This window comes from Trachemys scripta, chromosome 8, assembly GCF_013100865.1.
Source record: "Trachemys scripta elegans isolate TJP31775 chromosome 8, CAS_Tse_1.0, whole genome shotgun sequence".
Taxonomy (NCBI): domain Eukaryota; kingdom Metazoa; phylum Chordata; order Testudines; family Emydidae; genus Trachemys; species Trachemys scripta.
Window position 1 is genome coordinate 93,822,865 of NC_048305.1, and position 26,501 is coordinate 93,849,365.

General features: G+C 41.5%; 1 protein-coding gene across 9 annotated transcripts in view; it reads right to left on the reverse strand.

Annotated features, from left to right (window-relative positions):
• The window catches only part of FGGY (FGGY carbohydrate kinase domain containing), a 332,123-nt gene that overhangs the window by 157,669 nt on the left and 147,953 nt on the right, over nt 1-26,501 (reverse strand). For 4 of the 9 annotated variants that reach the window (XM_034778544.1, XM_034778545.1, XM_034778543.1 and 1 more), the window contains 3 exons: nt 19,697-19,908; nt 17,005-17,116; nt 13,294-13,445 (listed from right to left, as the gene is read on the reverse strand). In XM_034778544.1, the coding sequence (XP_034634435.1) occupies nt 13,294-13,445; nt 17,005-17,116; nt 19,697-19,897 (465 nt within the window). In that variant the 5' untranslated portion in view covers nt 19,898-19,908. Of the gene's footprint in view, nt 1-13,293; nt 13,450-17,004; nt 17,117-19,696; nt 19,909-26,501 lie in introns of those variants that run through there. The other 5 variants (XM_034778551.1, XM_034778550.1, XM_034778547.1 and 2 more) reach the window with 2 other exon arrangements.

A 26,501-nucleotide genomic window follows, 5' to 3' on the forward strand; every position in this document is an offset into this window, starting at 1 on the left:
AAAATGCAAGAAGAAAAATAAAATAAATCAAGTGCAATAACCAAGGCAAATTCTAGCAAATATTCTTAGCAGGAGTGTGGTCCCTGCAAGCCCAGGACTGTAGCATGGCATTGCCAAATTACTAAAGACCTCCCCACCAGGCTGGATAGTCTACAGAGAACCTCAAACTGTAGTCTGTGGAGCACTCGTGGTCCACAGGCTGCTCTCTTTGTTACCAGCTTCTAAATTTAAGACGACGACGGCTAAAATTAACAAAATATTTTCTCAATATTACTTTTCCATGTAAGCAATCATTGTACTTGCCATCAAGATGTCAAATGATAAAGAATGGGAGAGGATGTGGTCTGGACAATTGTGAATCGGAAGGGAGTTTTCTCAAGAGTTGTTCTCTATTAAGATGTGGTATATACTATGAAAAAAGTGCAAGAATCACTGGCCTACAATATATAATGGTCCTGACGAGCGGCCACTTATCAATCTATCAAATTCTAAGTAACAGTAACAAAACCATTACCATAACTTACTGTTGCCAAACCCAAGTGTTCAAAAATCATGAGTCAGGCCTTCAAAAATTGTGAGTTGGCTTTAAACAACAACAAAAAATCCCACAAGACTTTATTTTTTTTAAATTAAATTGTGGGTCTTTTTGTTTGCTTCTTTCTTTTTGAGCCTTTTTTTCTAAAAAACAGGAGGTCTTGAAAATGACTTTTTTTTTTTTTTTAATGACAGCTGAGATTCTCATGTAATTACATGACTCCCGGAACTGGGATTGTATGTAAAATATTAATTATTAGGAGACTCACAATAAAATCATGAGAGCTGGAGAAAGTGATAATGATGAAGAAATAGTCATATGCAGGTAGACTTGGAGGCTTAGGGTGCTGTAGGTTGGACAGAGGTGCTTTGGCAGAGCTGTGTGGAGATGTTTCAGAAAACTTACCTTCACTATGCTTAACTTTTAGGAGTGCCATGCGCCTTCAAAAATGTAGTAAAGCATAAGTACCAATTGTAATAAATATAACTACCATTTTGTTATTTGTATTATAGTAGCTTCCAGCTTCCCCAACCAGGATCAGGACCCAATTGTGGTAGGCATGTACAAGTATAGTAAAAGATAGTCCCTGTTCCAGAGAGCTTATACTCTAAATAAATATAAAAGGTACTTCCAGTTTAACTAACTTTGTGTTCATGTTCAGCACAGCACAGTATTATAATCTTTTGACTCCATTTGTTATGTGATTGCAAATTTAAAGTCTCAAAAAGTTACTGGGGTTGAGTCTGTAAGGCCAATAATATAGGAAAATGTCATTTTAGAAACTAAGATGTAGCCAGGTAAACAATGAAAACAAGAGCATCATTTTGGTTTTGATTCATCCAGAGAATCCATCTCCATGTTCTCTGAGGTTTCAACCCTTTAGAGGTCTCAGAAAGTACTATACTCCTATCAAGGCCTGAAAACAAAAGCTTCCATCACAGCCTTCAATCATAAAAAGCACTAGTGTTGGATGCCTATTTCAGACCACTTTCCTCCCAGACATGTATGGCTGCTAGTCATTAACTGTGCATTTGCCTCCGTGGCTAGAATTTGGACCTTTATATTTTAATTCAAAAGGCTACTTAGCCTGGCTGTTTTGACAATATAAACCCTGAGCTACTGGTAAAAGTAGGATTTCTGTCTGGTAATCTTGTGTTTATGAAAATAGACACCAGGCTAGGATTAATCATGTAACTCAAACAAACCCAGCTATTCAGCAAAGAGAGTCACTGAATCCTGATTTCATTATTTCATGAATCCCCCAAAAGTTACAAGTTAGCAACCCTATGGTATGGTGTTTCATGGGTGTCCAAATGATTCATCCTTTGTCATGTTGATGCTATGTCATTACTAGCTAGCACGGACAAAAATCATATCATGCCCTGATGCATTTTTCAAATGAGTATAAACATCTCCATATTCTCTACACTTGTTGAAGTTCACTATTTGATTTTCACTCCCAGTCAAGGAATCCACAACCACATTAAAAGCATCGTGGAAAAGTCCCAAGTACATTCTCAATGCCATATTCATATCCTGCGACTCATCCTCCAAACTCACGCTTAAAGAAAATAAATTCAGTCCCTGTGTTTTCCTGGGGCTCCTCTAAACTCTCCTCCACTCATTTTTCCTTTCTTCATGCCCAAAGCATAAACCACAGTTAATCCTCTTTCTGATACTGTCACCGAGGAGCCTATAAACACCATTCCTGAAACAGCTTGGGGTGACACATTTGAACAATATGAAGCTATTTCCTCCCTTGGGTGTTTACCTTGCTGCCTCTGCAGCATTCTTAGCACCCTATGGGACCGGTTGGGGGGAGAGGGGGGAAACAGATCAAACTTAGCTCTTTGGTACAGCAATACTGCACTGCCACTGTGTCTACACACCCACTTCTGTCTTTGAAACAAGAGTCTCTTTCTTTAAAAAATAGTTTTTCAAATGGAAAATGATGGACTGATATCGGTGGCAGTAAAGACTACAGTCCACTATTTGTCCATAGACCAAGTGTAATAGTCAAAGCTTCCTCACATTGCCTTGCCAGCGTGCTTCAGCCTTGACTTGGAGGGTTTGCTTGTCAGGGTGCGTGGATAGTTCTGAATTGAGTTAATTTGTCCCTGGTGAATGTTTGCTTTTTAATGCTGATGAGTATGTTATGCTTAAGTGTTAAGTGAGCATCAAGGGACCTAGAGCTCTCAAAGGGGCATCTTTTTTACTATTACTTAAGCCTAAAATCAATAAAATAGGCTACCAAACACTTACTGGATGGCACTGACTCTGAGCCATTACCAATATGGTTAGCATTTGAAACAGTGATCTAGCGGTGAAAGGCTTTATATCTCATATCCCATTACCGCCCACCTGCGTCATTAGAACCCCAATGGCCCCGGGATTGATTAGAGGTGGGCCAGAAGCAAAAATCCCAGATTCAAACCAGGATATCGATCTAAATTCCTTGGCTGCCCATCATCTCTAAAAGTGGGCTGTATCAAAGGCCCAACTTCAAACATCTAAACTTGGAATGCGTGAAATCGAGGTTTTAAATCAGAACTCAGTGACTTGAGCACGCCCTTACTGTACATGAAGTTGGCTTACTTTCTGGCAAAGCCAGAAAGCTTTTCAGCCACCTAAAACAGAGAGAACAAAAAAAGCCATCTGTAAAAACAGCGACTCAGAGAACATGGATCAAGGAGCCATTGCCCTGCAACCACCAGCATATCAGCCATTTGCCTTCCCTCCATGACCAACAAGCATGGTTTTAATGGTTCGTTGCTGTGCATTCCCTTCTCCATTTGGCTGGTTATTTCAAGCAAAGGGTGGACAGAAGGAATAATAGTCTAAAAAGGAAGAACTGAACAGTAACATATAGTGAGATCCTTGGGCAATCCGCCAGAAAAAGTAAAAGAAGAATGATTCAAGAACCATCAGTCTTTGGTTATTAATTGCAAAGGAATTATACCCTGGCAGTTTGCTCTATGAGGTGATTCTTGCTAAAGGGAGGATCTTCTTTGCCTGTATTCCCCATACAATAAATGAGGTGTGAAAAACACCTTAGAATAGATGCATTTCATTTGGACACAATTACAAAAGCAACACTTACTCCCAATCCTCCCCTGCCCTGAACCAGAATATGCTACAGCACCACTGATTTAATTGGGCGAATATTTTTTAGAAATAATTTAAACGAAATGTCATTAATCTAAAGAAAAACATGCCAACCGTCCTTTGGTTTTTGGCACAGTCCACAGCAAAATATTCCAGGCAGAAATTAATACATTTTCTTCTGCTACCTCTGAAAAGAATAAATGCATAATACAAAAATTCTGGAGCCGGACAAACATTGCAAACAAATTTCACTCCAACTTTTACATTAATTTGTTTTGTTCATGCTCACTTTTTTGTTTTCTTCACTTCCACAAACATTTATTCTGTTGAGTTTTTCTGACATAAATATTTGCAGCAAGCGAAATTCAAAGTTGCATGCGTAAGTATTCATAGAAACCAAATTTTAAATTCGCATGCATGCATATCCATCCCAAAAGTACTTGGGCACTCATCCGATCAGGGAACAGAAACAATACCATGCAATTTAGCTGACCAAGCACAACTAACCGACACAGCCTAAATAGTGAAACCTCACAGAGTACTGTTTGTGACCACTGCAGAGTTAAATAATGCAAGAACATTTGTCAAATATTTTTGAATAATAAGTAAATGTGAAGAAAGAATCTGTTTTCAGACTGTCTGCAAGCAGAAGAAGAGGCTGATTTTAACCTTTAATGTGAATTGGGAATATAATCCAGGAATATTTATAGTACTTCCAATGAGGTTTACATTTAGAGTTATCTCACTGACCTAATCAGAAATTTTTTTGCCTTGTTTATCCATCATCTAAAAAAGCATTCCTGTATATTTCTGGAGAAGAAAAATACTCTTTCTTCCCATTTTTATCTCATCCCTAATGCTCACAGCAAGCAAATTTCAAAGTCAAGTGTGCAATTATTTATGGAAACCAAATTTTAAAAATCACATGGCAACCCTAGAGACTGAACTCTTGTTTACAACAGAACAGGTGCTGCACAGGCAAGAAACAAGCGAAGTGCCCCACAATCCCCTACGAATTTGCTTTCACCATGTTCTACCAAGGCCACTCTATGGGTTTGGAGTAGTTCAGTCTGATTGCCCATTCATTCCTTGGCCAGCCAGCTGAGACTCAAACAAAGGTTCCATTTCATCCCTTATGTGGTGTCGGTTTTGTGACATGGACACCTGCTTGCTGGGAACTTGGTCAAGACCCCCCCACAAATAATTCCACACAGACTACCAGCCATCAGATGGTGAAGTCATTCCGTTACTACTAAAATAGACTGCATCTGAACCTGTGATCTAGAAGTGAGAGGTCCTATACTGCAGACTCACCCAGAGCCTCAATGATTCAACCTTTTGTTAATCCTTTTTCTTCTTTTCCCCTTTTTCTTTGTTCCAAGTGAAAGTGTGGAATACAGTAGGAGGGAGAGCACGGGCCCTGAAGACTCTGAATATGAGAATGGAAGTTTGAGAGGAAAACAAATCCCATAAAATAAAAGAAAGCAAAAAAAGAGAGAGTAAAAAGGAGATGAGCCACTTATGATTTGGAGGGGAAAATACAACATAACCCTAGAAACAGCAACCCTGAAAGTAATAGGAAACCTGCAAGAAGTAAGGATCATCATCTACTTCCCAAACTATGAAGTCACCTCATTCCTCCGGGTGAATGAGGTCATCTTCCACTTCTCTTCTGAGTCAGAGACTGGATGTAGAAAAGTTCCATTAGGTCATCTTATCCCCTCCCTCCCCCCACTGCCAACCAATGCAGGATAAATTTGCTAAGGTATATTCTTGAGTGGTGCTTTTTCTTGTTTAGTTTTAAATTACTCAAGTGATAGGACTTCCGCCCCTTCCTTTGGGAAATATAACCACTTAAAAGCTAGTGATATCACTCAAAATTACTTGCTTTGAACTCTTCCTATTCAGGGACATGGGTTTTTTAATTCTACAATAAGGAGGGTGCAGGCCAAGCAACAATAAAGATGTTTGCCACAGATTCCTTTGGAGTCTGCAGACAGGATCTGCTCATATGGTTTCCCAAGGTAGCAGATGGTCAGATTAACATAATAGAAGGGAAAAGGTGAATAATTTGGATTCTTTTATGATATACACAAGGAATCTGCAGTTCATATGCAGTAAGAAGATGGTGGCCCACAACTTGATTCAACATCAAGCTTTAAATCCAACTCTACTCAAACAGTATCTCCTATAAACCAATCTCCTAATTTATCTTCTGAACAAAATAACTTTGCTGACAATTGTGTCCAACTAATTATTCTTTCTGGTACTGGCAGAGCGGCTAATATTTTTGGCCTGGCGCTAGAGCAAAAGCTTTGTAATGCAAAGGGTCATGTGTTATATCAGAGATGAATTAGCATCTCCACATGGAACTAAGGAAAAGTCAATAGACCATCCTGAATGTCAATCCATTCAGAAAATCTTCTGTAGTTCTTCCAATACTTCATATTTTTGAGCAGAGGATATAAAGTACCTTTCTCTATATCTTCTTAGAGCTTCCATTTATGCTGCCATAATATACAAAATGTACTTTGCCACTGAGTTTATGCTTCATTGATTCATTCTTGTGCCAAAGGAGGTCTGATAGAATTCTAAATGGCATAAGAGGTCTGATAAAATGGAAAAATAGTATAGGAGAGCACAATACTATACTGGCTTTAGAGCCCTAATCCTCAACAGACAGCTCTTTGGGAAATACATACTATTATAAAGACATCACCTCTTGCACTGCTAAGTACCAGTGCTTTTGCAGCCTCAGAAAATGTTCCAGTTAAAGCCAAGATTGGTATGTTGCCCAGAGGATGGGGGTATAGCATTCCAGTACACTACCAAACATCACAGACTTGTGCAGGCATGGAAGATGTACATGCTAGGACCAGTGAGTTAGTGTTTTGCTACAGGAATCAGTATTCAGGACACAGATATTAACAAATGTAACAAAAGAAGTGTTGATCTGAACCCGTGATATAACAAAACAGCCTTCCAAGGCTTTCATTGTCTTAGTGCTCTTGACAGCAAAGTTTTTATATATTAACCTTTCTTTTTGGAGTTAAAGAATGAATACAAAATCATTTCACTGATTCACCGCACCTTTTAAATATCCTTGCTGTACTGGATATGAATGGGACAGTCTGCATCTCAACCACAGCAGGGTTTGCTTTCCTTTGATATGTTCAGTATTCCCATTCCCAAGCATTCAAAAATCATGAGTCAGGCTCACACAATTATGAGAATGGTTATAAAAATGAGGTTTAAAAACTGTTGACTTCTTTTTATTCCTCTTCAGGAGCTGGAGTGTTTAGGTGTAATGATTTCAAGATTGTACTCCACAACCATAAGGGCTAGAAACTTACTTTATTTTAAAAAATGAAAGATGAGATTCTCACGAATCACAAAGTCAGGATTTGGCACTTTATGAAAAGCAATAACTATTGGGAGAGTTGGCAACACCGTTAATGCTCATAAATACTATCTTAATAGCATGTGAGGGGGGGAGGGCATGGGACAACATTAATAAAAAAAACAGAATATATGCCACTGCAGTATTTTTCAAAGACAACTATTTATACCTAAGCCAACCAGAACAGATCATTTCCCTTAATCTCATTTAAACCACATAATAGAATACTTTTTACTTTTTGATTTTGGAGAGTTGTCCAAGTCTGACAGTATTCCAGGATAAAAAAAATTAGGGGTGACATGGGAATGCACTGGCATCAGTAACAGAAAACACAACCAAAATACAACCTGCAATGGGGCATGAGCTACAGAAATTAGAAGTCGTAAAGAAAATGTTTCCTTATGCTGAAAGTGCAGCCAATAGAAACATTTAACCAATGACTAACCTTATGGATCACCAGCATGTGTTCTGTGCAATGCTATGCTAATATTGGAAGAAACATTTCTGCAATGAAACAAGAGATTTGGTGCAAAGAGTAGCAAATCCTTGTCCCACTCAAGCAGATGTGAGCTTTGCCATTGACCCAATGGGAATAAGATTTGGTCCTTGTATTAGGCTCAGATTATACTTGACCTGTTCCTGGATACAAGGTGTCCCTCTAATGCAGCACCCAAGTAAATGCCAGGCAGATTTGCAGACCATCTGTTCTGGGGAGCACAGGGACTGCTCCTTCCCCATCTTTCTGGAGGTGCCCAACATGCACCACAAAGGGACAGAGATGGACAAGGAGAACGAGGCAGACATCTCTCTGCCTCCTTATGCACTGCCCAGCGGCCACCATGTGGGGGAATAATTAGCAGCATCTCATAAGCGGATGTAGCAACGTGTGAGCAGCATTTGAATGTCCTGGCATTCAAGGAGGCATTCATTCTGCAGAATCCCCAGGGCTGCATGGCTTCACATGGCCCTTATTATTGGATGGAACTTCCCAGCCCTTAGTGAATAATGAACAGAGTTCCACCTTACAGAGATATCCATCTGCTAATACATCAGCTGAAGGAGCTCTGCCGTTGTAAAGAACGTCGGAGACTTGTTCATCTTGCCACCACATTAAGAGAAAGTCCTGTGTTACCTCACTCCAGTGAAGCCCATCCACAGTATTTTAGCATCTAATTTTTCAATAGGTGTCTGACAAAATCATGTGCTAATTATATTCTGTTCTTTCATTGTTAGTGACTGGGTTGTGCCCCAGACGATGTTACACAGAGACAGCATCATCTGGACTGATGTACAGCACCTTGTTTATCCAGCAAATATTCTGAAGACATATGCTTGCTGAGAGAAGGCACTGAGGGAGGACAAAGAATGAGCAGCTAACCACAAGCCATAAACAGCAGACATTAGCACGGTCACAAAGAAACCCAAAGTGGAAAATAAGCCCAGAGAAGGAACAGCAGCGGCCTGAAGTAGAGATGTTTTTGGTGCTTGAATCAAGAGGACAGTTGATGTATTTTATAATTTTAAAGTAAAAAAAATCCCTATAAATCCCATTTTACAGAACTAGCCCAAGAACATAGACTGGATTGCAGGAAAGACTTAGATGAAAGTAAGTACTGTATTGTGCTTTCATGCTACTCTTGTCTTTATTTATTTATTTCCCTCTACCCACTCCTATTTTCTTTCTCTCTAACAATAACTTAATTCCATTATTTCGGAAGCATTCGAGATAATCACAGCTGGAGATGAGACACTTAATGGGGTGGGCTGGTGTTCTGAACATTTTTTCATCTCAGTGCTTGGCTGGCTGGCTTTCGCTCACATGGTCAGGGTCTGATTGCCATATGTGGGGTTGGGAAGGAATATTCCTCTAGGTCAGATTGGCAGTGACTTTGGAGTTTGTTTTGCCTTCCTCTACAGCATGGGGCACAGGTTTCTTGCCAAGATCATCTGGGTGTATCTCACTTAATCAATTCCCTGCCATTGCACAGCCCTCGGGCACTGGTGCACCTTGGTCCCTCCTGTTCTCCACTGATGGCACACAATAATTTTGTCTTCTGAGGGCTGCAATACTTTGGTCTACTTCTGGCCGTTGGGCTTAGTGTGCAGAGGACTGGGTGATGCTGGTGGCCTGTGATATACAGAAGGTCAGACTAGATGATTGGTGCTCTCTTCTGACCTTAAACTCTATGACTATGACTCGCTTCTTTATTCATTCTCTAACAACAACTTCATTCTCTCCTTTATGTTATTGGTCCTTTCTGTGACATCTCAGCCCCACCGCGCAACATTGCTGCTGCCCACAGTAGCTCCTGCCTGGACCCATTTCACCTGTAGGTGGCTGCTCCTCCTTGTTGCCCTTTGTAATGGTGCTCCAGGAGGGTTCAGCTCTCTCGGGGTCAGGAGGGGGGATTTCTCTACCTTTTGGCTGTGACTGCTCCTCTTCCTCAGGGATCTTGGAGGACTCCTCTATTGCAGGGCTGTGATGAGTGGCTCCTTTCTTCCTGCTAAAATCTTCTCCTAACAGCTCCTTTGTTCACTAGCTGCTGGGCCAGGGTGCCCAGCTCTTCCTCTACCACTCTTCCTGAAGGCTCAGATGCCAGCTGCTTCTCTGAGATTCTCACTGCTCCTCCCTCTGGCCTTCTCCTCTGAGGCTCCAGCAGGTTGTGCTGCTTCTCCTTGCAGGTTCCTCTGCCAGCAACTGTTGAACTCCTCTGCTCTTTCAGTGAGCTCTGCTGCCAGTCTGCTGCTCCCCTTGGCACTTTCTAGCCCTAGCCTATCGTGGGGCTGCTGGAGGTACTGTCTGTCCTTTTTAACTGCATGGCGTCTCCACTCGGGTTACATATACCAAGTGTCAGGGTGCACCACACACAGCTAAACACCTACTACAGGGGTGGCCAACCGTGGCTCCGGAACCACATGCGGCTCTTCAGAAGTTAATATGCGGCTCCTTGTATAGGCACCAACTCCGGGGCTGGAGCTATAGGCGCCAACTTTCCAATGTACTGGGGGTGCTCACTGCTCAACCCCTGGCTCTGCCACAGGCCCTGCCCCCACTCCACCTCTTCCTGCCCCCGCCCCTGAGCCTGCTGTGCCCTCGCTTCTTCTCCCCCCCAAGCCTCCTGCACGCCAGGAAACAGCTGATCGCGAGGTGCAAGGAGGGAGGGGGAGGCACTGATCGGCAGGACTGCCGGTGGGCGGGAAGAGCTGGGAGCAGGGGTGGGGAGCTGATGGGGAGCTGCCGATGTATTATTGTGGCTCTTTGGCAATGTACATTGATAAATTCTGGCTCCTTCCCAAGCTCAGGTTGGCCACCCCTGCCCTAGTATGTGCCTCAGAATGGCTCTTGAAAGGAGGGGAGGAGTATCCAGAGTCCAACAAAGACAGATCACGGGTCCCTGCTAGGATTGGTAGGAATCTTCAAGTGCTGAGAAATGGCTACACAATAGAGGAACGGACAGTCAAGATGATTTTAAGGCAATCAACACAGCTACTTAACAGGCCTATGCCTGAAGCTGATCTTGAGGCAGAACCATTCACTGGAGCAAGTGGTAACTTGTAAGGAAAGATTATTTCACACTCCATGGAAGAAAAATAAGCAGCAATGGGGATTTAAAGAAGAAAAATAAACTACTTACAGCTGCAAGAGACTTTAAAGAAATCTTGTTAGTCGTGTATTTGGTGCCATGTAGTACTCATGAAAGTTGGAGACTAAAGGCACTGATCACAGCCATGCACACACAGGGGGCAGACACTGTGTAAACTTCCTCACACAGTTCTGCCAATACATCTCACTCCTACAATGCCACCCCCAGAACAACCCCTTCTGGTCCTCTTCTTAGCAAGGCTCGGGGCCATCTTTTTAAGAACAGACTCGAATTTCGTGCTCATAATGCTCCCAGCGAGGCTACTGACTTACTGTGTGTCCTGTGTGAATTACTTACTGCACAGTTGTACTCTGAAAAGTGTTGTTAAAAAAAGGCACACTGGGGATTCCAAGGCCTGCTGGCCTTCATATGATATTTTCTGAGTTAGGAAGAAAACAAATGCTTTTTCCTAACTACTGGTCTTGCAGACTCACCCTAGGATCTGAAAGCCAAGCTTTGATCTTTTTGGCTTGTGCATCATTCCCAGTATAAAATAAAAAACAAACAAACAAAAAAACCCCACCCTGCAATCAGAACTTAATTCTGTTCCGGATACATAAGCTCCATTAGAATCTAACCCTGCCAGAGCTGTGTCAGTTTGGAGTGCTAACAGGAGTCAAAAAAGAAACCCTTATCTTTAATCAGAAAAGTGGATACGACTTTGAAACATGCAAAGAGAAGGTTGTTAAGTACCATTGTACAGGTAGTTTCCTGACCTTAACTGCATTTTAGTTTCTCTGTGCCACAGTTTACTCATCTATAAAATATTAATACTTACCTCACTCTGAAGAATATTGTGAGGCTCAATTAATGTTTGTAAAGCACTTGAAGATTTTTCAATCAATAGCACCATATACTGTTATGTGGAAATTATTATTATTCTAATTGAGTGGAAACTGATTTTGCAAACTTAGGGTATAATTCACACCAGTGCAACAGGCCTCCACTCTTACAAGGGCTACAGTGGGTCTTAAGTGGTGCAAAGGATTGCTAGTAGTCCATTGAACCGGGGTGAATTTCACCTTTATTGAGGGCTGGAATGAGCCTTTGCTTCATGCCCCAAACATGCAGTAGTATGTAGCTGTACTACTGCAAACAGCCCTGTGACAGAATTGTGATTCAGTTACAATTTCTCCAATGCTCCCACATTGTGTGTGCACGCGTGCACGCATGTGTGTATGTGTTAATTTGCATCACCCTTTTACTACGTGCAGAATAGTCCTCACTCGCTGATGTGCTGGGTTGCTTCTTTAAGACTTTCCTAAAGAATAATGCAAATATCAAACTATAAAATGACCAGCTATATGCTACTCATGGCTCAGAAATGGAAAGTATTTAATAGATGGATATGCATGTTTCACTACAGCATCCACAAACATTAATTATCGTCTATTAACATTAATCTGTCAGTATCTGCTTCTGCCAGTTAACTCCCTTGACCTCCCCCAGTCTGCACCTTGTTACTATACAATGTTTCATGTTTATAAGGAGAAGAAACATCAGCTGTTCAAAGCTGACAAAGTAATTTACATTTGGCCTTCATTAAGACTACAGTAAGCATCATTGAGACCAAATGTAAAAGCCAGATTGGTGAAGGTTATGAAAAATTCAAGTGGCAAGCATTTTTCCTTTTATCTGACAGTTATTATTAAGAAGCCATATGTCAACCTACAACACATAAAATTTAAGCATAAGAGACAGCATTAGAATTCTGCATTACTAATATAGTGTCTTCGTCCTACAGATGGGCTACTTACTACAGATGGGACTGAACAGGTTAGGTGCTTTTCTGGAGGCCTGCAAGTGTGTTAAGGATTTTGACTGAGCAATCTCTGTACTAGTGACCAAAGCCATCTTGAATCATTTCACTCCTGGATGCAATAGCTCAGAAGCCATCCTTCTGGCTAGGCAGTTCCATTTTGAGACAATGCTGATTGCAGATCCCTCTCAGAAATATCGCGGACACCCCTAGAGAGTAAGTACAACCCTGGCATTTGGAGTAGGCAGGGTACACAGGTAATTAAAGCCTCATCTATTTCCAATCCCTATTCATCAGTAAGCCAACTACATACGCCTGTCTTCCTTTTACAAAATGGATAGCCAAAACATCTGACCCTAAAACGGCAATAACAGAGCCACACGACATATTCTAACCTGAAAATATTGAATTACCTCACACAAACAGAAATTTAGAAGCAGTCCATGAAAAAAGGGAAGCTCTTAGGGTGGGATTTTCAAAAGCACTCAAAGTTTGCCGCCCTTAGGCTACGTCTTCAGTACCCGCCTGAATCGGCGGGTAGAAATCGATCTCTCGGGGATCGAATTATCGCGTCTCATCGGGATGCGACAATCGATCCCCGAATCGATGCTTGTACTCTACCAGCGCGGGTAGGAGTAAGCGCCGTTGACGGGGGAGCAGCGGAGGTCGATTTGCCGCCGCCCTCACAGCGGGGTAAGTTGGCTTGGATACGTCGAGCCTCCAGCAGGAGCAGTGTTCGGCCAATGCTGAGTGTTTGTTTGGTTTTTAAAAAGCTCATTCTTAAAATGTTAACAGTGTCAAAGATGTTAACCATCAGCCTGAAATATGTCACAATCTAAAACGTACTCACTTCTTTCATCCACAGCAATTTAGGCGGCTGCATTTCTACAGACATCACTCCCCCAACGTAGCTCAAAACACTGTGTTGAGTTCCATTGATTCTGTCCACTTGACTGGCTGCACGATGGTCCATCCACATAATGATATTTCGTTTACATTCCCCTTACCAAAAACAAAAACAAAGGCAGACAAATATTTTAGACTTGGTTAAATTCTTCCTCAATATTATACGTTCCCAGGTGCCAAGCCACTTGGCAACGTCACTTAAGAGTACAGAATTTGAGTACCACTCTCTGAAATAACACCAGGTGATACTCTTGGCTCCACTAAAGCCAATTTTCAAACATGCTGAGCAACTACAACCCAAATTGAAGTCAATGGGAGAAACGGGTGCTCAGGACCTCTGGAAATCAGGCTGTAATATAGAACCTTTCACCCCAAGAACTCAAATCACATTACAAAGTGTATGTATTTTATTTATTTACATGTAAAAATATTCAAAAATGCCTACATTCCCTAACATTATTAAAATCCCAGCAACATTAGTCATTTTACAAGAACTCATGTTTAGAATTCAAAATGACCCTGACAAATTAGAGAATTGGTCTGAAAGCAACAAGATGAAATTCAATAAAGACAAGTGCAAAGTACTTCACTTAGGAAGGGAAACTCAAATGAGTAAAAACAATGAGGAGTCCTTGAGGCACCTTAGACACTAACAAATGTATTTGGGCATAAGCTTTCATGGGCTAAAACCCACTTCATCAGATGCATCAAATGAGTAAATACAAAATGGTGAATAAACAGGCAGGTATTCGTATTGCTGAAAAGGATCTGGGAGTTATAGTGGATCACAAATGAAATATGAGTCAACAATGTGATGCAGCTGCAGGGCCGGCGAACCCATTAGGCGACCTAGGCGGTCGCCTAGGGCACTAACCTTTGGGGGGCGGCGACTGCGGCGGCCGGATCTTCGGCCGCCCCGGTCGTTGTCGGCATTTCGGGGGCGGGACCTTCCACCGCCTCTGTCAGGAGCGGCATTTCGGAGGCGGGCCTTCCGCCGCCTAAGGCGGCAAAAAAACTGGCGGCGCTCCTGTGCAGCTGCGAAAAAGGCTAATTGCATTCTGGGTTGTATTAGTAGGAGTGCCATATGTGAGCATGGGGGGTAACTGTCCCACTGTACTAAGCACTGGTCAGTCCTCAGATGGAGTACTGTGTCTCATTCTGGATGCCACATGTTAGGAAAGATATGGACAAATCAGAGAGAGTCCAGAAGAGAGCAAAAACATGATATAAGGTTTAGAAAACCTGACCTATGAGGAAAGGTTACAAAAAACTGGCCATGTTAGTCCTGAGAAAAGAAAAGCTGATAGACTTCAAATCTGTTGAGAGAGGTTATAAAAAAGACTGTGATCATTGTTCTCTATATCCATTGAAGGTAGGACAAGTAGTACTGAGCTTAATCTGCAGCAAGGGAGATTTAGGTTAGATGTTAAGAAAATCTTTCTAACTATAAGGATAGTTAAGGATTGGAATAGGCTTCCAGTGGAGACTGCAGAATCCCAGTCATTAGAGATTTATAAGAACAGGTTAGACAAACACTTGTCAGGGATGGCTCGAGTATACTCTTTCCTGGCTCTGTGCTGGGGGCTGGGCTAGATGACCTCTCAAGATCCCTTCCAGCCCTACATTTCTATGATTCTGTAACTCAGCAAGACACCTACAGAGACTCTTTCCCAATGCTTCATTGTTGTGAGAAGCATCACCCACAGCCCGCTCAAAAAAAAAAAAAAGAGATAATTTGCTGAAATGCATTCACTTTGGAGATGGATAGCAACACCCTCGGCAAGACTACAAATACTTTAGAACAGGGAGTGAAGAATACCTTATCTAAATCAACCTACAGAGGGCACTTATATAGGCAAAAGGTAATAATCCAACACTCCCAGCTTCTATCAGTTGCTGATACCATTGTGTGTTCAGGTGCATGGCCACTGATGTATACTTGATCCCCAAAGCGCAGACTAAGGAGAGCCACAAATGTGATGCACATTAATATTCCTGACATAAATTCAAATCAACGTTAAAACTGTGAGGCTGGCTGAAAAATGCACTGGAGCCACACAGGCAGGTACTAACATTAGAGAATTCCATAGATTATATACTTTTTATTTGAGGACAAAATTGTGTACAGTCACAAAATCTATTTTGGTTTTGCCCCTGCTCCTGGAAACTCAAGTGAATAACAAGTCGGAATCAAATCTGAGTTATGGATGGCCAAAAAAGAGCTGACACAGGTTGGAACACCCACAAATGATCTGGGACACACACACACACACACACACACACACACACACACACAAAACGAAACAAAAACCTAGGTTAAAATTTAGCAGGAGAGATTTTAGGGCAAAGGAGCTATTTTGACAAAGGTAAAAGGGGTGACTAATAGGCCTTAGAGTAGAAAGGGACTATTGTGGCTGTGACTATAATTATTGATTGCTGTACATATCAAATCTTAATTAAGAATTCACAAACTATCCTCATTACCCAGATCAGCTTGTGCTGATTCTTCTGAAACAATTTATTAAAAAATGAATGGAAAATTAAAATTCTAAAAAGCATTGTGCTGACCGTTAGCTGTGGCGGCACAGGGGCTCAACGTACTACTTCTCTAATCTAAAGGGCACTTTACTCCTAAACGTTTGACATTGAATTAGCCAGAAATAGTATCTCAGTCTCACAAGTGCAGAAGATGCCCAGGCAAAGCCTATTCCTTCCTCCACCACCGTGACAGGCCCCTACAGTGATTCCTAACCTAAACCGCTAAAAATGTGCTAGTATCATATTATTCAGTTCTCTTGGAAAGCCATCATTTACGTGTTTTTAAAAATCAGTGGTTAGTTCAGTTTGGGGGGAACTTGTTTAGAACAAAGAAGTTGTTTCGAACCTAGCTTTCTCATAGGAATAAATAGTATATCAGAGGTGAGCTGAGTGAATGCTATATCAGGATGACTGATATTTATCCAAACCCTAAGGCAGTGGTTCTCAAACTTTTGTACTGATGACCCCTTTCACATAGCAAGCGTCTGAGCGCGACCCCCCTTTATAAATTAAAAACACTTTTTTGTATATTTAACACCATTATAAATGCTGGAGGCAAAGCGGGGTTTAGGATGGAGGCTGGCAGCTCGTGACTGACCATGTAATAACCTCGTGACCCCATGAGGGGTCCCGACCCCCAGTTTGAGAACCCATGCCCTAAGGGTATGTTTAAAACCCATGCTAGCTAACTCGGGCTCGGGCCTGTTTCATTGCTATGTAGGCTTCTGAGCTCGGGCTGGCTCCTGGGCTCTAGGTGACCCTGCAGTGAGGGAAGGTACCAGAACCAAGAAGTCTATCCTGCAATGAAAGAGCCCCGCAGCCGAAACCCTGTGAGCCCAAGTCAATGGCACAGGCCAGCTGTGAGTTTTTCTTTGCTGCGTAGGCATATGCAAAGTGGTTCTGATCTCAGTTTGTATCTGGCATTACAACTGAAATGATGAAAATCTAGAGAGAACTAATGTTCTTAGGAGATCTGTGTAACTCAAGGGGGCTTCTCATACAGACCCATGTCTACAGGATTTGGCCCTTACACAGGACATTATGGTAAAATCCTGGCTCCACTAAAGGCAGTAGCAAAATACCCATGCCAAACTTGGTTTCTGTGCTGGGGTCTTACCTTCATAATTAACTGCCAAGGGCTGAAACTGCTTATCCACAACAACAAGTGAACACGTAGCATCAAAACCGAGCCCTCGAATCCAGGCAACATCTACTTGTTGGATGACTTTCTGTGAACATACACAAGAAGTTCTTAGACACAAATATGCCCAGATGCATGCACATGCTAATGCTTTACAGACAAAAGGTTATAAACTGGAATTATAAACAGTGATGAGTCAAGCTCAAAACCTTCTGAGATTCAGTTTGCTTAAGCACCTAAAAATCTGGATGCTAACCCAAAATGTATACAAATTATGCAAGCCTCTTTGGTCTGAAAAATTGGGACTCAGTCTCATGAAAACCTCTCTTGCAGGCTCTCAGTCCTGGTTCTTACAGTTCTGGTTGGAAGCAGGAAGCACAGGGGGGCAAAAAAGGAAAAATAATGGGAAACACGTTATGTTAATTTTATCTTCTTTCTGAAATGTTTGGGTTGAATTGGGTGTGCGGCTTAGGCACAGGTTTGGGGGTGAGCATTTCATCTAGACCAGGGCCCCTAAAGCTCTGATTCTCTGCGCCACTTCTGGGGCAAAACATGTCAGGGAGTTTTTGTTTTTAACCTCACTTAGCAGCTTATCACAATTAAATATCCTAGAAGAAGACTGCCTGTAAAATTGGTCTTAAGCGTATACTAGGACTAATATCACTGCTCTGCACATTGCCTTTGAAAGGCTACCCAGCAGAGATAGGCCTCAGTTAAAACCCTGGAACTCGCTGATCCCAGATCTTATGGAAGCTCTGAACTTTGTGGCTTGCTTGTGGTATTGCAAAGAGAGAGAGGGAAAAAAGGCACCCACACTGACTAACTGGCAAGTGAGGTTGCTAAGCTTCCTAGGAGGTAATTATGGGTATGTCTACATAGCAATTAACCACCTTCGGCTGGCCCGGCTCAGCTGACTTGGGCGCACAAGGCTTGGGCTGTGAAGCTGTAAGACTGCTATGTGAACATGGGGGCTCAGGCTCTGGGACGACGCAAGTGGGAAGGATCTCAGATCCCGGGATCTTACCCTAGCCTGAACACCCACACAGCAATTTTACAACCCCACAGCCCTAGCCCGGGTCAGCTGACCTGGATCAGCGGTGGGTGTTGAAATGCTGTGTAGACATACCCAAAGTGATACATTGTTACTGCTTGGTGACAATAAAAAAAAAATCACTGTTTAGTTAGCACTGTATTGAAAAATATTTTCTTCAGGGCTGTTTGGTAGTAAGAAATCACACCCACTCCCCTGTAACAGGATCTGCAAGGTCTCTAGTACTAAGAGAAGATATTTTAGGGGTAAAAGGAAACACGAATGCAACAGCAAATCAATTTATAAAGACAGAGAAAATTAACCAGGCAGAGTAAAAGGGCTGCTTTGCTTATCCAGCTAGCCACTCTTCCCTCTCCCCCTCCATCTTATTCATATCAGGGCACTTGCTGCAGAGCCAGGCTCATTAATGTTTGAAAAGGCTGATCAATAACAAGGGAATGGTGAACTGTCCATCTGCAAATTACCAGGCATCTTATGAATATTTAAAGAGCCAACCTCGGAGCACAGAGCAGTCTAAGATTGCGGCATTTTTGAGGACGCCAAAACTGCCTTTTTACATTCACTGCCAATCAAGGTCACCGTACACTTTTACTAAGGGGATGTATAAATTAAGATTCCTGCCTCATAGATACAAGAGAAGAGAGGGAGAGGTGATCCCTTATATATTCAGCATAGTAAGGTTTATTTCAGTTTCACAATAGGTGAATCAATGACCCAGATGCCAGTACTGGGGCTATTTTTGTCCCTGTATTTCTTCACATTTGTATTATAGTCGTGCCCAGAGACCTCAGGTCAGGATCAGGCGCTCAGTGTACTAAGCACCATCCCTGCCCCAAAGAACTTACAGTGTCTCAGCTCTCCCTCAACAGCTTAATAATGAGCCCCTTTGGGGCCCCAGTGCAGTGCAGTTGCTCACTGCAGTGCATCAATTCAGTTGTACATGCCAGTAGGTTTTGAGTACCCTTGACTTCCAAAAGGGAGGATGGTCTTGCGGATAAGGGAGAAACGAGAGGGGTGAGGTAATATCTTTTATTGGACCAGCTTCTGGTGGTGAAAGACACAAGCTTTCAAGCGCCACAGGACCTGAAGAAGAGCTCTGTGAAGCCTGGAAGTTTGTCTCTTTTATTAACAGATGCTGGTCCAATAAAAGATCTTACCATGTTGACCTTGTCTCTCTCATATCCTGGGACACACACGGCTAGGAAAACACTGCAAACAATTGTGGATAGGGCTCAGACCAATGAATCAGGAAATCTGGGACCGGATCCTATACTCACTGAAGTCAGTGAGGTAGCTCCCACTGATCTTAACACCCTGGCTTCTATTTCCAATTGTTTCAGATTAATTTGTGACCTTGGACAAGTCATGCAACCTCTCTGGTCCTCCAGTTCCCCACCTGTAAAATGAGGATAGTGTCTGAGAGACTACATCAGCCATATCTAGAAAGTACTTCGGTGCAAAAAGTTTTTTTTATTATCATCAACCATATTGTACAGTAGCGCATGCACACTGAATGGGTGGTGGAAGGCACTGACCGCTAGCCTGCATCTCATTATAGAAGTTTAAGTACTGCCCGAAGCATACATTCCTTCCGTTTTTTTACTCCCCAACATATACCTTTGTGACTGTGCAACAAGCAGCCCAGATCTCATCAGAGGATTGCTCATAGTGATCCGGCTGGGGTTCCCAAATTTGGATTGGCTGATCCGCATGTGCCACTATCGTCCCAGATTGGTCTACCAAAGCCGCACGAACACTTGCCGTTCCAACATCAATCCCAATATAGTAATTTACTGGATCCTGCTTCTCACTCTGCATTTTCAATAAGCCTGTAAAAGTGCAACAAGCAAAAAAAATCTGGTTTGAAACACATTAGCATATTACATATAAATAATTATGGTGATGATGTTTACAATGATGACGAAAAGTTGTACTGCATAAAACAAAGTGCAGATCCTGTGTAGACATTTTGACTGTTTGGTATTAGAACAATTTTTTCAAGTCTTCACTATAATTTTTAAATGAATGTGCTTCTTCAGTCCTCCTACGGCTTGTGTTCATTTTCTGAACACATTCCTGTACTTGAGCTTTAGCGGCATAAACGTTCCTGGAAAGCAAGCTTCAAATTTGCAAACAAGAGTATGCATGATAGGCACGTGACCATTCATCCAATCAGGTGAGCATTTATATCTCAACCAAGCTGAAGAATTGCAAATAATAGTTGAAACTAAATGGTTCAAAGGTTCAGATAAGCACCTAAAAGTCCAGCTGCCTTTATGAATAATAAATCACACCAGAGAAACCTGCACAATTAGACTGAAACTTTCATTTTGCAGAAATCAAAAACCAGCAGTCAAGCATACTCTCTGGGCACATGTGCAGGCACTAACCAAATACTAAAAAATTACACACACACCCCAAAAAGAAAATCAGCTCAAAAAAACTCTCTAGACATTAAACAAAACAGTCCATACAAGTCATCAGACACATTTTAACAGTCGTGATTTTGTTGGTTCTTCGGCTTTTTACATTTTCCCCACAACTACATGGCTTGCCTGCGATTCCAGCTCATTTTCATCCAGCTCCAGCCCCTTTTACAAATTACCTCACCATTATTTATTCATTTTGATTATTAGACTAATATAAAGGCTCCTACTCAACAGCTCCAGTTACCCTGCTGTCACTTAAGTACACCACCAGTTTTATAAACGTATACAGCCAGACCGCTTAAGAACAATCTAGCCACAAAGCACCAGCCCAATCCACCTGAGATCCTTCACCATTATAGCCCACTCTCCCTAAATGCCCACAGGAACAGATCAACCTTGCAGTGTGCACAGAAAGTCAACAGATCAACACATCTTGGAATGTGGGGAAAGCAACCTTAAAAAGTCATGGTTCCCTCCTGGAGATCACTCTACCAGCAGTGTCATCTCTTGTCAAATCAAGGGGATTCCAGTTTGACCACCTCTGCTAACTCAGATGGGGCAGTATGGCACAAAGAGAGGGGCAATCTGCAGGTCCCAGGCATTTAGGGAGTCAATGGAAGTAGAATCAGATGCTAAGTCCCAATCCTGCAAAGACCTGCACACGTGCTCAACTTTAAGCATGTGAGTAGCCCCCATGGACTCAGCAGGACTACTCAAATGTTTAAAATTAAGTGTATGTATAACTGTTTGGAGGAATAGGACTTCAGTGGCCAGGTGCCTTCTGAACCAGTTCCAAAAACCAGTGACATACTGAAAATGATGAGAGCCCTCTCCCTTAAGACCACAACAGCCTACTGAAAGATCCTTTCATGGACTGAGAACTGGTTAAAAAACAGGGAACAAAGGGTAGGAATAAATGGTAAATTTTCAGAATGGAGAGGGGTAACTAGTGGTGTTCCCCAAGGGTCAGTCCTAGGGCCAATCCTATTCAACTTATTCATAAATGATCTGGAGAAAGGGGTAAACAGTGAGGTGGCAAAGTTTGCAGACGATACTAAACTGCTCAAGATAGTTAAGACCAAAGCAGACTGTGAAGAACTTCAAAAAGTGAAAGTGATTGGGCAACAAAATGGCAAATGAAATTTAATGTGGATAAATGTAAAGTAATACACATTGGAAAAAATAAACCCAACAATACATACAATATGATGGGGGCTAATTTAGCTACAACTAATCAGGAAAGAGATCTTGGAGTCATCGTGGATAGTTCTCTGAAGTCGTCCACGCAGTGTGCAGCGGCAGTCAAAAAAAGCAAACAGGATGTTAGGAATCATTTAAAAAGGGATAGAGAATAAGACGAAGAATATTTTATTGCCCTTACATAAATCCATGGTACGCCCATGGATTTATAGCAAGTTACTAGTTTTCACAAGGCATATTTTGTACAAAGATTATTACAATGGTGTACAGGGTGTGGATACAGAGGTGTATTTGGTCACAATGTTCAAATAAAGAGTACTACATTTTATAAGTTTTTACAAGTTCTTCTACACCTTTTTCCCCCTGAAACCAGAACTTTTCTTCTAAAATTAAATATCTTTAAAGCTATGATTATCTGTGTAGGACAGTCTATCACCAGGAATGAGTTTCAACACAGTACTGCTGTGCTTAAAAAAGCACCTGTTTATGTTGTGTGGCTGGCTAGGTCAGCATCGTACTGAATCAGCAGCAAAGTATGATGTAGTCACCATTATTATTGATCACTTCAATTGTGGGAGCCCCTAACCAAGATTGTAAGGGACATATGAATTTTTTTCAAAAAATAGCCCATGCCCCAAAGAGCTCACAATCTAAGCATTTGGTAAGGAAACAGCCAAACAAGGAGAAGGAAAGGATCACAGAGAAGTGGCTGAATTAGGAACAACAAGCAGAAGTAGATATTTTTTAATCTTTTCTAGGTATCACAGCAGAGGCAACTTTGAAGGAGATGTTAAAAGAAGAGCAATGTTGTGGCTGTACATATCTGTCCCATTTTATTCAATACTCCAGAAACTAGTTAGGCAGAAATTGACAGCAGGTTGTAGTGTTGGTGCCAAGTTGCAAGTTCTCTCTCAATTTCAGATGGTAAACTCCTGCCTAAATATAAACTAACAAATCTCACCACCACTTCTTCTCTGACCTTCTTTTGTGACCTTCTAAGTAGCAGTTACATCATGGGATAGCGCTGCAATAACACAAGAGTTTTGGATCTGCCATTATCAGCAACTTAAGAAAATTCAACATTGTCCAATCAGGAATTTCTTGATTAGAAACTCCCAGGGTGAGGGAGTATGGGGGGGAAGGTCACAGGCTCATGAGTCCAGTGAGAGGGTACTAGTGAGATGTTCAAAAGGCCAGATGTGGGTGGGGTGGACAGCCAATAAGTAGGGCCCTACCAAATTCACAGCCATGAAAAATGCATCATGGACCGTGAAATATGGTCTCCCGATGTGAAATCTGGTCTTTTGTGTGCTTTTACCTTATGCTATACAGATTTCACCGGGGAGACCAGCGTTTCTCAAATTGGGGGTCCTGACCCAAAAGGGAATTGCAGGGGGGTCGCAAGGTTTTTTAAGGGGGTTGCTGTATTGCCACCCTTACTTCTGCTCTACCTTTAGAGCTGGGCAGCCGGAGAATGGTGGTTGTTGGCTGGGTGCCCAGCTCTGAAGGCAGCGCCATGTCAGCAGCAGTGAAGAAGTAAGAGTAGCAACACCATACCAGGCCACCCTTACTTCTGCGCTGCTGCCTTCAGAGCTAGGTGGCTGGAGAGTGACGGCTGCTGACTAAGGGCCCAACTCAGCAGGTAGCAGCACAGTAATGAGGATGGCAATACCATACCCTGCCATCCTTACTTCTGCGCTGCTGCTGGCGGCATCTCGGCCTTCAGAGCTGGGATCCCAGACCGCAGCCACCACTCTCCAGATGCCCAGCTCTGAAGGCAAAGCCGCCGCCAGCAACAGCATAGAAGTAAGGGTAGCAGTACCGCAAACCTCCCTACGATAACCTTGCGACCCCACCCCGCAACTCCTTTTTGGGTCAGGACCCCCAATTTGGGTCAGGATCCCCTACAATTACAACACTGTGACATTTCAGATTTAAATAGCTGAAATCATGAAATTTATTTTTCCAATCCTATGACGGTGACATTGACCAAAATGGACCATGAATTTGGTAGGGTCCTACCAATAAATATGCTTGTTTTCTAAGAAAATTCACTAAGACATGAAATAAGTGACTGGGGACTATCTGCCTCACTATCTGCTACCTGTGGCTGATTTTTGAGTTCCACTGGGCAGGAGGAGCACAGGCACTACTGAACAATGGTCTTCTTATGCAAGCTCAGTTGTTCAGGTAAAGATTGGTAAAATGTAATAAGGGTGGCTATATGCCTTTGGTCTGCTCTAACAACAATCTGAGATATAAACTCAAGTTTCTTACCAGTACTCTTATTTCCTGGCCCTAGTCACATGAACCAGGTCAGGGTGACACAGATTAATATCTCTGTCAGATTACAGAGGTCACATTCACGGACTCCAGTAATTATTACTACCTCTATACCAGTCCAGGGATGCCCATTACAACCATTTGTATCCTGCGCCGCAATTTATTTCTTGACTGTTGATTGGATTGTTAGGCATCATCTACATAAGATAATGTTCCCATTGTGATTTCACACTTGCTTTCCTAAAATAAAGTTTAGAAAGTTGGCTGCAAATGTTGATAACTACTTGTTAGAACTATCACTAACTACACTGTTCTGGCTATTATCTCGTGTATTTCCCTCTGTTTCTCTTTATTTTGACACTGCCTCTGACTGGTGACTCATTTAAAAAAAAAGAAAGAACCATGAGAACCAAAAGTAACTAACTGGATTTTATTTTTAACATAGAAAAATGGCGTTTTTAAGGTCTTTCACAGAATATGGAAATAAAAAAAATACTTTACACACACACACACACACACACACACACACACAGAGAGAGAGAGAACTACTTCTAATTTTTTATTCCTCTTCCATATATGGCAGCCTTGATTTTAGATCCTTAATGTTTTTGGCTACACAGAGGGCAATTTTAACAGCTGTTAGAGCAGGGGTAGGCAACCTATGGCACGTGTGCCAAAGGCGGCACGCGAGCTGATTTTCAGTGGCACTCACACTGCCTGGGTCCTGGCCACCGGTCCGGGGGGCTCTGCATTTTAATTTAATTTTAAATGAAGCTTCTTAAACATTTTAAAAACCTTATTTACTTTACATACAACAATAGTTTAGTTATATATTATAGACTTCTAGAAAGAGACCTTCTAAAAACATTAACATGTATGACTGGCACACAAAACCTTAAATTAGAGTGAATAAATGAAGACTCGGCACACCACTTCTGAAATGTTGCCAACCCCTGTGTTAGAGAATTAAGCTATATAGTACATCACTACTCAGCACTTAAAATTATGGCTTTGCAATGGAGTCTTACCACAAGCATTTGAAAACTGGAACCCAGTCAACCCATATAACGTTTACTTTCCTTTTTCCCTTACTAAGCAACAAGGGCAATGTGCGTGTGGCCATGTGAGCAACAGATTATTTATGTATCTATACAGTATATATTACAGTCTATGAACAAACACTGTTTGACTTCTGCAATTTGATTGACAGTCACCAAGAGTAAGTCAATTAGCAGACTCCTGAAAGACAAATTCCTCATCTCTTTTTACTCTTCTTTCTCTGAGTAATGACTCTTGATTAAACTTTTAGGAGCAGTAACTTAATATTTTGCAATAAAAATTAACATTAAACATTAACCTTTTTTTCAAACCTATCACTTGCAACAAAAGCATTCTGAGCCATTGAGCTTGCTCAAAGGACAACTTCTCTGCAACATGATCTAGTACACCTACATGTCATCTGGATCCACAAGAAAGCACTGTTATCTCTTCATCACAAATGTCACTGACTGGGGTCTCTGGTGAACAGCCCAAATCCCTGCAAAACTAAAACCTCAACAGAGAGGGTGGTAGAAAGGACTTGGCCCATGTGTTTTATCATAAAGTTAAAGAGAGAGAGCATGTGTTCAATTTTGTTTACAAAATAATCCCTTGTTACCAGAAAGGATTCTGAACCAGGACTCATAACACTAGATCCAAGTAAATTCAGAGCCAGAGGTGGATCCCAATCCAAACTTCATGGCTTGGAACCCGAAACGGAAGTTCTCTATGTAATTTATGCAACAAATACTTTCTTCCCTCTTTTCTATTAATCAGCTTGCTATTTTAGACTTGTTGCAGTTAATATGATTCTGAACAGGGTGGACTGATTTAAACCAAAGCCATTTAATTCACCTATTTTGATTATGATTTAAATTGGCAAGCAGAAAACCTTGTTTGATTTTACTCATGGTTTGCATTTGTACTTTTTAGTTATTTGGCTAAAGAAAACTTGATTGTCATTAGTTGGTAACCATTAAAACGTGCTGATTTACAACAAAATATAGCCTTTACATTAAATTTGATGCTTCTTTTTGCTACCCAGGAATATATAATGTATCTATATACGTTTATTTATGCAACTAATAGCTTAATTTACTCTATTCACATTTTTAATTTTTACATTTTGTATTACATTAGAAAATGGTAAATGATGCATTCCTTATTTATTAGATTATTAATTTTTTACTTGTGATTTGTATCAAGCTCTATTTGGATGGAAATTCAAATCAACTAAAATGCACAAAAACTGAATTTTACATTTGTTTTTAATTAGTTAAATAAAAATACCTTAAATGTGCTGGATACATAGGGAACAAGGTTAATAAAAATATTTTATATTTAAAACTAACTGATTTATTAAACAAGGGAAGTATTATCTATAGCTAGTTAATTGAACTGATTGTTTCTTACATCATCTCCTTCAAGATTTTCAAACTCATCCTCTCATAGCTAGTTTTTATTCATCAATT